The 15,488-nt window shown below is 48.0% G+C and overlaps 1 protein-coding gene across 1 annotated transcript; it reads right to left on the reverse strand.

Moving 5' to 3' along the window:
* Positions 1 to 3,271: 3,271 nt before the first annotated feature.
* On the reverse strand, positions 3,272 to 11,187 carry LOC308415275 (X-linked lymphocyte-regulated protein 3C-like; the record flags this gene model as incomplete). Its single annotated transcript, XM_080910264.1, has 6 exons — positions 3,272 to 3,328; positions 3,424 to 3,519; positions 5,542 to 5,640; positions 6,542 to 6,641; positions 7,472 to 7,589; positions 11,082 to 11,187. 6 exons carry the CDS (start codon positions 11,185 to 11,187, stop codon positions 3,272 to 3,274), a joined length of 576 nt encoding a protein of 191 aa, XP_080766390.1.
* Between the last annotated feature and the right edge of the window lie 4,301 nt (positions 11,188 to 15,488).

The following is a 15,488-nucleotide window of genomic DNA, read 5'->3' on the forward strand; positions in this document are numbered from 1 at the left end:
CCAGGTGGAGCCCAGCATGTCCAGGACCAGGCTGAGCAGCCCTCGAAGTCCACAGTCATCCTCATCATCTCGCTGCTGCTGCACCTCCAGAGCCGGTCTGAACTCAGTGAGCCTAGTCTAGCACCATCTTCCTGAGAGCGGCCATGCCCCTGCTGCTGAAAGAAAAGGTACCCATCTTCCTGACCACCAGCCTGGAGGTCCTGACCCACAGGCTGCTGGAGTTGGCAGGGATCAGACACAATGCTGAGGCGCCCAGAGGCTCATCATCCCGGAGCTGCTGGACATGGCTGTCTACAACCATGTGCTGCTCAGAGAACTGTCCCAGTTCCTCACCATCTCCCACGTGGCCTGGGCTCAGAGTAATCCTCACAGTCGTTGTCATCGCTAGCTGCTAGCTGCTGCTGCTGTTGCCACTGACTGGCTCTGTGTTGCTGGCCGGCCCATCTGCCAGCCCCATCTAAGCATCACACTTCATCCATGAGTCCTTCCCACCCAACCCTTCCCACAGATGACCCTGCCTGGCTGTCCAGCATCATAGCTCCTTGCTTTCCCCACTTGTGTTCTTATTAAATCTTTGTTGGAGAAACCCATAGGCTTGCTTCTCTAGTGTTTCCTTTGGTCTCAGGAAGGGGCCTGGGGTGGGTATGATGGTGGCAGTGTTGGAGGAGGGGAAGTGGGCCTAGTTGCTGGAACATGGAGGGAAAGAAGGTGTTAGGTGCTGGGTGAGGATGGCCCACAGGCTAGTTCTCCCTAGGTTTTCCTTTGGACAGAGGAAGGGGTTGGATGGTGGGCGTGAAGGGTGCCTGGTTGCAGGAACATGGGCTTGAGGAAGGTGTTAGGTGCTGACTTGCAGGAGGCCCACAGGCTGGTTTCTCTGAGCTGTTCTTTCATTCCCACCACCAGGTGGTTCCAAGGGTTCTGTGGATGCAGTTGGAGGAATGGAAAGAGAAATGGGGTCAGAACTGCAGTGAGAGTGGCCCATATGCTGGGTGCCCCATACTTTCCTTTGGGCATGAGGTGGGAGCTGGGATCATTTAGACTCTCAGGTACCACCGTTCCTGCGTGTGGGAGATGTGGAGGAGCAACAGCTGGCTCAGAACTCCAGGCTGTTTGATCACGACCGGTTTCTCAATCTCTGCATCACAGGACACGTTGTGACATCTTTTCTATTAAAAAGAGAACCTTGCTTGTTATGGCTTCCAATTTCCCTGGAGATCCGTGGGTGAAGTACCTTGGTGCTCCCAGCAGAGTCGGACACTGTCATAGGAGTTGCGCTGTACCCAGGCAGGCAGACAGACAGCCACACATTCAGATGCTGCAGAATGTAATACTAAGGGTCACAGAATACATTAGGTATGCAGAACCCTTGTGGACAGGGCACAACAACAACAGAAAAATATCTGAGCTCAAACGCCTAAGAAAGAAATATGTCCATGGGGCCTGGGAGACAAGGCTCAGCAGGTAAATGCTTGCTGAACAAGCATGAGACTCTGAGTTCAGATTCCAAGAATACCCTTGAAAACCCCAGCTCGGGGACTTTGGTCATGGGTCAGAGCTTAAGAGCACATGGTGCTCCTGTAGAAAACTTGAGTTCAAATCCCCACAACCATCGTGTGGCCCACAACCGCTCCCCCTCTAGGTGTCTGCCACCCTCTGTGGGCATCTGACAGCAGAAGCACAGACAGACACACAGACACATACAGATCCACATAGATAAAATAACCAAAATAAAACTTTAAAGGAAAATCTCAGCACAGCAGTGAGTGTGTGGACCAGCAGCACTAGGGGGCAGAGACAGGTGGATCCCTGGAGCCCAATGACCTAACACCCTAAGCCAGTTGATGAGCTCCACCTTCAGAGAGGCAGACCTTGTTCCATAAAATAAACCAGGTATCAGAAGTACCTCTGGCCCCTACATACGGAGGTGCCTCTGTGCACCACACACAAAAGGAATTTCACATTCCCACCATCCCCCCCCCCACACACGGAGGAATGAAACAGAGTCACCATTGGGAAAACACTATGTAGGATATTCAGGTCTGGTAAGGATATGTACAATATCTCAAGTAGGAGACATTCATACCTGAAAATAATACTACACAATAAAAAACAAAATTATTGTTATTATTATTTTTATTAAAGAAATAATCCTAAAGGCCCGCAGGCTCATAGGCAGTTTGCACAAAGGGGGAAGTGGGTGTGAATAATTTTAGACAATAATGTGACCCAAGCAGGGAAGCCCTCATTCCCACTGGAGGAATGCAGTTCCACTTGTAGAAAATGGGAGAGTCTGAACCCAGTCTGTGTTCAATGCTTCTCCTCAACTGGACACAGTGGGACAAGTGGCCTGGACTACACCTGGGTCCATGCAGGATCACGCAGGTGATAGCACACCTCCACTTCCCACTATCCCACGGGGCCGTTTCTGCCTGCTAGGGGGTGAAACGTCAGGAACGTCAGAGAACCACAGAGTACAATAAAACGACTCACCCCAACAAGTCTGTAACAATCTCATGCTTATTAAATCAAATGCTGCCAAGTAAAGATTTCCCAGGATATACATACAGGAAATGACAGGACAGGAGCTTTAACTGTAGAGGAGACGTCATATGTCCCTGATGATTTCAGACTACATGTGCCGGAAATTTCAAGAGAAAACCTTTCCAGGTATTCCTATCCACAGAAGTGAGGAAATTAATAACCCTTGGCCAGGTAAGGTGTATTCCAGTTCAGAATCACATCTTACTTTGAGAGCGACATTTAATTGAAAGACCTTGTGAATGTTTTCTGTTAATGACATTTCCACACATGCAGGTCACATTAGGTGCATCTTTCTTTCTAGGGAAGTTTGATGAATTCTACTAGCTTAACTCTTTCTGTGGCAGAGTCTTTGAAAGAGCATACTCCCTTTGGAAGCTGAAAGTCAATTCTACAGGCTCCATCACTGAACACACTTAAGAACAGGATATAAAAGAAGACTGCAACTTCTTACTTATTTATCTGGACATGACAAGGATGGTTCACTTGTGTGCCTCCTCATTTGGAAAAATGATACTCAGGTATGAAAATCCCCCATGGCAACTCCAGTGTGTGCTAATCCTTAATTTCAATCTTACTAAGGAAAGCCTGCTGTTTCTACCCAAGGGGCATCGCCAGGAACAGGAAGAGACCTCAAGAAATCTAGGCGACGATGCTGCAAACATCACCACAAGTAGCTTCTTCACCCAGCTGATTTCTGTCCCCTTCATACTGACTTTTGTGCTCCAAAGTATTATGAGAATAACAAATCCAGGAGAGACTGGGGAGTGGCAGCAGTCTCTGGCTGGCTCTGTTAAGTAAAGAAAACATTAAATGGGTGTGAGATAAAGGGCACCCCGGGGTTGGGCTTCCCCCCATTTTCGATGTGAAAGGCTCGGTACTTACATGCATCATCAGAAGTTTTCTTTCCAGGGTGACTATGAGACATCTCAGCTCCTCAGCAATGGAATTTCCCCGAGAATCCCTCAGCACCTGGAATTTCTGAGGGGAAAGACACATGCAGAAATCAGCCCTGCTCATCTTCTTTACAAATGCGAACATCAACACTTCAAAGAGACCAAATGTGGCAAAAGAGATGGTGTAATGACTCCAAAAGAAGCATGTACCCTGTACAACATGAAGATCGAAACACCCACCAATGTGGCACAGTCTCTGCCACTCCTCAACCCACTGCTAAACATTCAGATTGTGAGGTAATAGCTGAAGAGGTGGCCCAGGGGAAGGGTGCTTGTCTTCCATGCCTGAGAGCCTGGTATGACTCCCTGCACAGGACAGATGAAAGCCAACAAAGCCAAATGACACCAGAGAACAGGAAGCATGAGCCCATTCGTGGCCACTCACCCAACTATTTGCAAGCTGGAATAGCTTGTCCTGTACAATGACCACTGTGCACCAGGAACTTAAAAACCAAAGCCTCCATGCTCACATTCGCTTTATCCCTGATTGAAATGGCACACACTACATCTAAATGGCTTTGCTAAATACTGTGGGAAAATTACAAACTTTGCAGGACTTCTTCCAGAGTCTCGTGATGCAGTGACCACAGAAACTGGAACCTTAGAGAGCTCTCAAGTTTGGAAAGGGCGAACAGGTTTCTGGTCCACTGTGTAGTAAAAGAATGATATTTCAGCAGGGACAGAACCCTCCCCCTTTCTCTCTCTCTCTCTCTCTCTCTCTCTCTCTCTCTCTCTCTCTCTCTGTGTGTGTGTGTGTGTCTTTCTATCTCTTTCTGTGTGGTGTGTGGTGTGTGGCAGGGAGGGTGGTTGTAGAAGAGAATCATAACAAAGCAAGGATGAATTCTGTCAACTCCATAGTTTCGGGTCATCTGAATTACTCTGGATAAACAAAATTTAACTGCAACTTGAGCCATCCAATTCACGTTGAGTCTGAACAAAAGTAGAACATCCAGTATTTAATTGCTTTGTATGAGAGCTAAAAACCTGAAGACAGCATAGGCCAATCAACGTGCCTAGGAAGAACTTACAAAGACTATTATGGAGGGTAACTCTCAATTCACAACCTCTATGCCTTGCACTTACTTTCTCACTGGGAGCTGTCTTATACTTCTAACATGAAGTCATGTTTCAGTCCTAACAATTACTGGAATTGTAAATGGACCAAGCAAGTTAAGGAAGTACAAATATTCTTGTCAATACTCTGCTTTAGAACATATCCAGAGGGTGTAGAAGACAGCTTTGGTGTGTAAAAGTATTTCTTGACGGAAAAAAAATGCACCATTACGTTGCTTTGCAAGCACAAAAAGCGAACCTTAGCTCTTCAGCAATCATACTAAAAGTCAGGCATGGTGGCAAGTAGACCTGGAGCAGAACAGGCCAATCCCTAGGTCCCGGTGAACAGCCAGTCGAGGCATGGTGGACTGTTAGTGAGGCATCATGTTACCAAAAGATATGATGGAGTCTGGCACGCTGGTGCATGCCTATAATCCCGGTACTCAGGAGTCAGAGTCAGAGAGGCAGATCTCTGTGAGTCCACACTGGTCTATATGGTGAGTTCCAGGGCAGCCAAGGTACACAGTGAGACCTTGCCTCAAAATTAAAATCACACAAATGTAAAGCTAAAGGAAAAAGAGATATGATGAGGAGTTTCTGTAAAGGTAGACCTCTGACCTCTAAACAACCACGCACAGACAGGCACACGTGTGTGCATGTGTGCACGAGATACCTTAAGGAAAATGCATTGTGAGGCAAGAGGGGATGATCCGACACGCATAATGGCCCTGCCCTTTACATTATGAACAGCTCCACACAAAATTACCAAGGCAGCCCGTCCTGCCTCGAATGATTCTCCTAACCAGGAGTGAATCCTAAAACTAAAAATTGACTTTGTACTTAGGTTTACATAGAGCAGGAGGAAAATGCTGAAAGGGGCTTGCAGGTAACTTTCCTAAGGTGTTATCCAAAGTACAGAAGGAATACCAGGATATCTAGTGTGCCCCTACAAACTCCCCACTGTATACGTGGCTTTGAAAAATGTTCAACAGACCTCCAAATATTCTTCACAGAGTGATTTAAATTCCTCCATTCTGTTCTTCTGAAGAGTGAGAGATTCATGAATAAACTTATGTTGCTCCAGAAACATGTTCTACAAAGACAATATCAGATGTAAGAAAAGGCCAGGGGGCAAAAGCACAAAGCTTACAGAAATACAAGTTCGTACTGTATATATGCAAGACAGACAGACTGCAATACAGGTACTGATTTTCAATGAAAACAGTGACCACATTTACGAGATTAACCTAATGGTAGGACAATAACCTTCATAATTTGAAGCCCACTCATTTACTGGGAACTTTTCCTACTTGACAGTACTCAAAACATTGCTATTAATTACCAAAGACTGGAAAACCTACCTACGAGAGGCCTCCAAATCTGCTGCAATCTCTGGACTGTTAGGACCCTGGAGACAGCAGTGAGTCCACTACCTGCCCCCAAAACCCCATTCTCATCTCCAGGTTAACCGTGACTCGGTTGCCATCACCGTTCCATCACTGCATGGAGACCTTTCCCTCTTCTCCTCTGGGACAGGGCTGGTCTGAACTCCAACCATGGACAGCTAAGGCCCCACCTGCTCCGCCACAGCCACAGGGACTGCTCTCATTCTGCATCCCTGATCACTGTGTCAGAAGGCTACTTGGGGCCCTACCACTGTTTGCCATCTGCACCTTGTGGATCCTGAAGTGTCCCCCCTCAGGACACAATCCCATACCTTCCCCTGCACTCTGCAGACAGTAAGGACCTGCTCATCCCCTGACTGATACGCCCACCATGCTGGCTCCTAAACCCCCTTACCCTTATCATCTCTGCACAGGAGGGAAGAAGAACAAACCAGGGAGGATGGCCCAATTCTCTTCACTGCATCAACCACCCTCCTTGTCTCCCTGAGCTCAAGTCCTGTCCCTTCCCTGTGGGCCTGCTGCAGGAAGCCTCTCCTGCTACCTGGTCCTGGCACAATGGACTCCTTCAACGCTGAGCCTGATACTCACAGAGAGTTTTTCCACCTCTTTCCTGACATCATTTGCATCCGCAATTAACTTGTTATTCAAATGTGCAACCTGAAGAGAATAGTCTTGGTAAAGTCTCTGCCTGTAGAAGACAACAGTAAACACTGTGATATTCTGTCTCCACATGAAGAAAGCTCACTCAAGGCCTGACTGACCTCTCCTCACTAAATCTACCGATGGAGGACTGGGAAAGGGCATCTAAAATATTCTGACAGGGAAACGGAAAACTACATGGGTTATTTCATATCACACTGACAGTATCTGTCCTGTCTTGTCTGAGAGAGAAATCAATTCACAGCTCTTAGTGCTAGAAAATTCTGCAAGAAGAACCATTGCTGTACTAACATTCCACAAGTATCCTTCTCTGATGGGCACAGCTTGTGCATTCTCTTCTCTTCATGAAGAGAGGTAGAATGAGGATGGACACACCGGACAGTCAGAGAAGTCTGTGGACACCATCTTACTCTCCAGTGAGGATTTTGGGACACCTGCATTGTGAACACTGCTCTTGAAATCTGTGACACTTGGCATGCAATTTTCATCCCATTTGGCACTGAAGAGACAATGGACTGCAGGCTGTATGTCCCGAATGCAGGCTGCATGCACCCAGGACCTTTGTACAATACACACGCCTTCCTTACTGGCACACTGGTTCAACTGCCCAGTGTCAAAACAGTGTAAAGACATTTTAATTCATCCTTAGGAAACACAGCTGACTTCAGTTACCATGAGAGGCTATGAGAAAAAACAAAGTCTGTTCTACAGAAAAACCAAGGCAAATCCACTTGCCACACCAAAGCAAACACAATTGGGAAGAAAGCCTCTAGCCAGCTTGGTCACTGCTTTATTCCCCTTTATGGAGCTCACAAGACAACCTTCAACAGCTCTGGAAACAAAGTGTCAGGACCTCACCTTTGTACACAGTGGGTTTGTATAATGTCCTTAACTTTGACCTCCATGGCTAGGAAAGATGATGTAACCATCCTTGAGAATCTTTCTCTGTCTTCCTGAAGAACCTTCTTCATTGGCTCTGGAAGGGAACATCATCTTGTTGAGCATTAGTGCAAAAGTCCCTCAACAGACAGAAAAGATCTACAGATGCAAATGTTATCTGCCTCCTTTCTTTCATCCAAGAATTTCAGGGGCTCTGACCTTATTGTGAAATTGAAGAGTTGGACTTCAGTGTCTCGATATTATATAGAAAACATAACAGAGGGGACTTACAAAACGGGAATCAAGCCACTGTGTAAATTTCTTTTTACATCTTCTAGATGTCATTTATAAAGTATGAATTTGATCAATGTCCTAGTGTGCTCCAGCTCAAAGACACGTTAGGAGTGACTGTTGGGCTGCTTGTGGCAAGACACAAAAGTGGTCCATTTACAAAAATCTACAAAGGCTCAGAGAGCACTGCACAGCGAGATGACAAATGTTGTAATTACTGTATCCATTGAGACTTCTTGACAAATTGGATAGGGTAGATACCCTGAATGACTTAAACGGAAACTGGCTCATGGGAAAGTCTGTGGCATTGGGGATGGTAGACCGAAGCTTGAACACACCAGGCAAATGCAGTCCACCACGATACACTAGCTTCCTATGCTGAGTCCTGAATAGTTTCTAGGTGTAACTCCCCATCAGAAAATCATGCAGACCTCCCAGCTGGCACACAGTTTGTGATTTGATTTCAATAGTTCATGTGACTAACCTGTGACAGATCTAAATGCAGGATGCAGGACTCAACTGGTCATACTATATTCAGAGGCTAACACTACTGAATTAAGCTTTCTACATCTTGTGTTAGCTTTTTGCAAGATAAATTGTGGGCAGGTATTTAAAAAGGAGTGGCCCTCTCCTAGCTCACACTCCCGAATAAGAAGAACTAGACTAGAACATAAATGAGTGGAGTGATCACAAAAGAACACACAGGGCATGTGCTCACAATGGAGTGGATACTAGCCCGTAAGCTAGCAATACCCAAGAAACAATTCACAGTCCATATGAACCTCAAGAAGACGGAAGGCCAAAAAACAATGTGGATGCTTTGCTTCTTCTTAGAAGGGGGAACAAAATACTCACGGGAGGAAATACAGAAACAAAGAGTGGAGTAGACACTGAGAAATGGTCATGCAGAGACTGCCCCACCTGGAGATCCATCTCGTATGCACCCATCAAACCCAGACACTATTGCAGAAGGCAAGAAGTGCTTGCAGACAGGTAGGTGCCTGATATAGCTGTCTCCTGAGAGGCTCTGCCAGAGCCTCAGTGATACAGATGAGAATGCTTGCAGCAAACCGCTGGACTGAGCACGTGGTCCCCAATGGAAGAGCTAGGGAAAGGACTGAAGGAGCTGAAGTGGATTGTAACCCCATAGGCAGAACCAACAATATCAACGAATCACCCACACAGCGTTCCCAGAAACTAAAATACCAACCAAAGAGTACTCATGGCAGGACCCATGGCTCCAGCTACATGTATAGCAGAGGATGGCCTCATCTGTCATTAATGAAAGGGCAGGGCGTTGGTCCAATGAAGGCTCATTTCCTCAGTGTATGCGAATGCCAAGCATATGAGGTGGGAGTTGGTGGGTGGGAGTAAGAGAATCTTCATAAAAGCAGGGAGAAGGGGAAGGGGAATGAGAGTGAAGGAGACCGGGAAAGGCACAATCATTTGAATTGTAAATACTTAAAATATCCAAATTTTAAAAACTAAATAAAATTAAAACAGAGAAAAAGATAGATCACTTGTGTAATTGGAAAACAGGTAATTTCATCTAATTTTAAAATATCTGAACGTGAGTAGGTAAGAATAGTCACACTGCAGGTGCCATACTCCTCATATGGACAATTAAGGTGAAGTAGACACTTGGCAAGCTAATACATACTATTTTGAAACCAAGTGTTTGAGAACAAGGCAGTAAACACACTTTTCTTGTCTGCCACGTGACAACTCCCTTGCCTTGGATTCTTTGGCTCAAACAATTTTCTCAGATTCCTAATGTCTCCTAGAACATACCTTCAAATTGTTGGAGTAAATCCTGTTTGTTCCTCCTGCAAAGAAATCACATTAACTCTTTACTTCAACATGTACATAGGGCCACCGTTGTTGCTTGAGCAGAAGTGGAGAGTGCCAAACAGCCTATATGCAGTTCACAGTTCAAGAGCAGATATTGACTCTTCCAGATGTCCAGAGACATGCATGTGTACACATGTGCTGTCATAAGAGGTAGAAGTGTGTGTGTGTGTGTGTGTGTGTGTGTGTGAGTGAGTGAGTGTTCAGGGTAGGGGTGGGTCCTCCTCTACCTATCCTTAACTCATTCCTATCAAAAAAGTTGTGTGACAGGAATTGAGGTTAGCTGTCGGCATATGATTTTCATCTTGCATTTTGTAGCACACTGAATTCTGATGGGTTGAAGCATGAACATGGTTAGGCCTTCTAGCTCAATGCACCGAACACACTCCTGTGATCACACACCTTACAACTACTGCACTCGTTGGTTTGTTTACATCTCCTTTAATTTTGTTAGGCTGTCTCCAGAAAGAACTTCTCTGCCACACCTCAGCCCTCAGTTCTGGGCCTCAAAGGTATTTAGTGGCCATGTGTAGCTTCTTCTATGTGGGCTGAGGATATGACCTCAGATTCTTGTGTTTGTACATTGGGTACTCTTTCACTGAACCATCTTTCCAGCCTGACTTTTCTAAATGAGTGTTATGAGTTGGGGGGAGGAAATGTGATCACCTGGCCCTCTTCCTTTCTCTTCCTGAGGAAATGCTGTCCTCCCTGCCAGCATCAAGGACTTCTTTGCCGGCTGTATTAAAGACATAGAGGAAAATATTTTGAGACAAAGTGTGCTGCTCCCATCACCCCTCACAGAAAACAGATTCACTGTGGGGTTTCTGGATCCCACAGCCACCAATGCTAACTTATGTCTCAAAAGAAGTCATGTACATGCACAAACAGAGCACACACACAAATACACACCAGTGTGAGGGGGGCACACGGAACTCGGAATCATCCACAAACACACAGACACACCCAGCTACAAGGGGGGAGAGAATGTGTTACAGGGGGACACAGAAGTGTGCACACATAAGCAAAGACACAAACACACACACACACAAAAGTGATTAGGCTTGAGTCTTGGATCACCTTGTGTAGGCACCTGCATGTGCCTTCCACATGTGACCCATGTGTTCCCAGAGAGGCCTACTGCATACTGCCTGGAAAGAACTGTCTTATGAGCCTTGTAGGTTTCATGAGGAGTGGGAATATCAGGTCGGGAAAGCGAAAGCCACAAACAAGCTTGAGCAACAGTTAATGGCATCTGAAACCTCTTACTGTTGGGAGAAAAAAATTTCCATGCACCACACTCACTCAGGGTTCCACCTGCCAAGGGATTTTAGGATGTCTCCTGGGGGTGGACACAGCCCTCTAGCAGCTCCTCTGGAGCAGCTCCTCTGGACAGTCTGTTTGTGTTGCTTTATGATGCTAGTGTGTTTGGTTTTTGTTTTCTGCTTTGTACCTGCAGAGATTGCACCTCGGTCCTGGCTGTCATTCGAGGAGAGATCTGGATCCATCCTTCGGTGCCCGCCAGCACTGGCAGTGGCCTGCCTTTTCCTGCTTGACATGGCTAGAAACTTCTTGGGTTAGATAGGACTCCTGAAAGTAGAAATGCCGGGTAGACCTGTAAGATGGCAATGGCAAGAGGGACCCAGACTCCACAGGGTGTGGCCGGCCTGGTGTCCTGGTCCTTGTGCTGGAGCAAAATGAGGAAAAGAGCATGCCAGCAATGTCCTGACCTGCCCCATTTCTCTACTGGACTTGGAGCTCCAGACCCACTACCTCTCAAGATCAGTACCCTCTGCTGTTTCCCAACACCACCACCACCACCACACACATACAATACCTGTAAAACAAGGCACCTAAGGCTGGTGTCTGGTTGGGAACTCTAACTCGCTGATGTCCTACTCAGTCACTAAGGCCATGTCTTACAGTTCACATGCTGCCCCATTTAGCCCTCCTAATCTCTGCAGCCCCTAGCCTTGCCCTCTGTGGCCTTGTCTGATATCATTTAGAAAGTGAAATTCCTGGGTGTCTTCACCAGTTTGCCTTGGACCCACTACTCTGTGATCCAATCGTTCTACTGCATAAGCTGAGGTTCCTCTCTGAGCCCTATTGCATAAGGTGAGGCACCTCTCTGAGCCCTGTCCCAAGCAGAGTGACTCTTACCTGAGTTCCTCAATAGCCAATCATCCACCCAGGGTACTTCTAACCTTGGAGCCTCCTGCTTCTCAGAGGGGTGAAGGTCATACCTATGTAGGCACCACCTCCCAGTGTACATCTCTCAGACTGGTTGGGAAGACTTGTCCTCTCTGAGTTAAGTGGCTTCAACTAGTACTTGTGGGATTTGGACAGGGGATGTTGCCCTTTGGTGAAGGGGACCCTGGGCCTGTAGGGGTCCTGGCCCTTACCCGTACAGAGAGGCATTTGTGTTGAGGGAGGCAAGGCCCACGGCAGCACACAACCAGGACCCAGATGTCCACTGAGGACCCTAATCGGATACACAGAGCACACGTGGAAGGCCACTACTTCCTTTTCTCCACTTCACTGTCACAGCCAGCTCTCTTCAAACTTGCCACCCTCCTGGAACCCCTTTCATCCACTGCCCTCACGGGTCTAATTTATCACCAGGTGGGATGTCTTCCACACCTCCCATCCCAGATAGACCTGGTCCCTTCTGCCTCAAGATCCCACATTGCTCCCCAAAGGATCCGAGGCCCCAGGCTGATTGTGCTTTCTCAACATCAGAGGCTCAAGACTGACTCTGTTGATACCCTGCCACTTCACCCAGGCGACCACACCTCCATACATCCCACTGAGAGGCTCCTTCCCCTGCCCCTCAGATAGAGGCCCCACCTCTGGAATGGGTCTCTGCTTAGCAGGAACAGTACTATGCAGGCATGCCTGAGGATGCCTACAGGTAGTACTCTCAAAGGTGTGAGGCCTGCCCATCACCCATTCCCAGCTTGGGCCCTCTGCTATGCATGTGCTTGTGCAAAGACCCCTGGGATCCCTCTTCCCCTGCAGACTAAATGTCCTGTCCAGATATTGCTTATGGAAGCAGCACAGGAGGTTCCAGGAGTCGACCATTCGGGACCCAAACAAAACAAAACAAGAACAAAACGACCACAAAGGAAACAACAAGAACAAAACCCAAACAAAACCAGAGAAGAAGGGAAACCAACCCCAATCTGTGAGAGATGTGTAGAGGTGCCTACTCCCTCTCGCAGGCAGCCCACCCACCAACTGCCCCATCCACCGCGCGGTGGCCCTGCTGCCCTCATCTCCCCACTTCCCTTCCCTGGGTCTGGCGCCTCTCACAGCCCTGTGTAAAGTAAAATAAAGCCACCTCACAGGCTCCCCAGGACCCTCACGTTCAGTGGTCCAACTGTCCACGACGACAAGGGCTTCAGTCTCTCCCAGTGCCACTAAACCACCCCGGGGGGGCACCACGGAACGCACCCCGCAGAACGCGTCACCCACCAGGCCGCTCGTCCTGGACACAGCCTCCTTCCACTCAGAGGCTCATCAGGCTTCTTCTGGCCCACGTCCTGATATAACGCTCTCTGATTGGCTGGGATACCACTTGCACATGCGCACTGGATCCCGTCCCTCTGCGCGGGCATCCAGGGGCCCAGCCTGCCTCATCCACTCACACTTGCTTTCCTCTTGAGCGGTGGCCCGTGGCTTCATTCCACTGGAACACCGCCTCAGCCCGTTTTGCCCATCTCCTTCTGTTTTGTCTCTGGCTGGCTTCACCAGGAAGAAGGCTGAACGTGGGTCAGAGAGAGGTCCTTGCGCCCTGTGAGGCGATGGGATGCGCATGCGCAAAGACGAGGCGCTCGTACATGCAGGCCCAACCGAGCTCAGTCGACGCATGATGCCTAGGAAAACCTGTCAGTCTCCCAGGCATACTCTGGTGCAGCCATTGCGCATGGCGTGCCTTTTCTCTACAGTTGGCCCTTCTGTCGCGGGATGGCCTTGGCTGTATCTCAGAGGCCTCCAGCGTTCCGTCTGTTCCTAAGCAGTACACATCGGGCAGATGTTGGGAACCCCGAGCCCCTACCTGGACCCCAGTGTCCGACTCGTTCTTCCCAGGCCCTCTGTTCCTCGACCTCTTCTAACCCTCCAGGGTCTCCAAGTCCAGTCTTGGGTTAAAGGTCGACTCAGGCAGATTATGACACAGCTCCCCTTGGGCAAGTCTCCTTGTGATCCTTCCCCAAGGCCTGTGGCCCAAGCCTTACTCTTCTTAACTCAGCATAGCTGACGATGCCCTTTCACCCAGTTCGTCCCCTAGGCGACCCAAAGCCACCACACCACTGAGCCACTGAGCCCGTCCTTCCCTTCAGACAGCAGTCACAGCTCCTTCCTCCCAGCCTTTCCAAAGATGTGCATCCTTTCCGAGGATGTGACTGACCCATAGCAGTGGGGCAATGAGAGCAAGACGGTATTGGGAGACTTCTGGTTTGCTTCAGCCAGGGCATTCTAACACCTGCAAAACTTGGGATCCGGTATTCAAGCACATCTCATACAAACCAGGACACAGGTGAGGCTCTCGAGGAAATTCCACAAAGGTCCCTAAACCTCAGCCTGAACCCCGACTGCCTGCCCACAACTCAGCCTGCAGGCCTTGCAGTGGGACACACCTCCTACCTCCACAGGCTACAGGCCTGAGTCAGACTCTCCCTGCTCTCACAGGCTCACAAGACTCTGCTCAGGACTCTGGTGGCACACTTCTACCACCCTGCATGTTTCATCCTCTCTTGGTCTACTTTTAGTCAGGCAGGAGGGGGGAGGTAGGGGTCCTTCCTACAAAAGAGGCTGCTAAGTCTCCTGCAGCCATGCAGTGCCAGAACACAGCCAGAAGCAATGGGCAGGAGGAGATGGGTCCTGTTGAGCAAGCTCAAGTGTGACAGTGCCTGTGCCAGGGGCACCACAGCAAAGCTGACAGTCGAAGTGAGTGCCTGAAAACCACAGGGTGGGCCCCCTCCCCCAGGCCAGGCATGGATGGCAGGCAGCAGGTCACCAAGTTAAAGCTCTGGGGCAGAGCTGGGCAGGGTGTGCCTACTTGCGGCTTGGCAGCTTTCCAGCTAAGGGCCACACTACTGCAAACCCGAACTACAAGAAGAATGGGCAGAGTTTTGCTGCCGAAGTTGCAGCTTGAGATGACATAGCTTAAAACAATGCAGCTGGCCAAAACCTTTTGTGTTTTTTTGTTTTTATTTTTTTTGTTTTGTTTTGTTTCGTTTTGTTTTGTTTCTGGTTTGGATGTCTTTTAATTTTTTTTCTTTTCGGTTTGTCCCTTTGAGTGGAAACAGTTAATTGTCAGTGGTTCCTCTGTGGCACATATTGACTGAGTAGAGCCCACTATCAGATTAAAATCTCTAAAGCCAAGTAATTTATCTCAAACCTTACTAGGAGATCCACACTCAAGTATTCCAGGAAAATTATCAACCGAGCCTAACAGAGAATTGGCTGAGGAGGAAGAGATATGACATGGGAAGAAGATGGGCCACTTGGATCCAGAAGTCGATTGCGTTTAGTTTATTTTGCCTTCCAAAAATCATGGTCATTCTCTATGACTTTAGTCTTGAAAGCATAACTAAGTTTATCGAGGCCCATGTAAAATTAACCAACTAGCTCTTACATGTACCTTTTTTTCATGGTCAGTGTGTTTTCCTAATTTATGAAAACACAGAATTATGATTGATGACGGGTGTCAAGGTTCTATTCTACTCTATTTTGCTCTTGAGGGACTCCCTGTTAGCACGCTGTAATAAACAGGGTAGCTTCTGATAAAAAGGAACCTAATTAAAGGTCTCTGTTCTTAAACAGTGCCATTGCAAAGAAGAAGGAAAAGGCCAACTAT

This window comes from Micromys minutus (genome assembly GCF_963924665.1).
Source record: "Micromys minutus genome assembly, chromosome: X".
Lineage (NCBI taxonomy): Eukaryota > Metazoa > Chordata > Mammalia > Rodentia > Muridae > Micromys > Micromys minutus.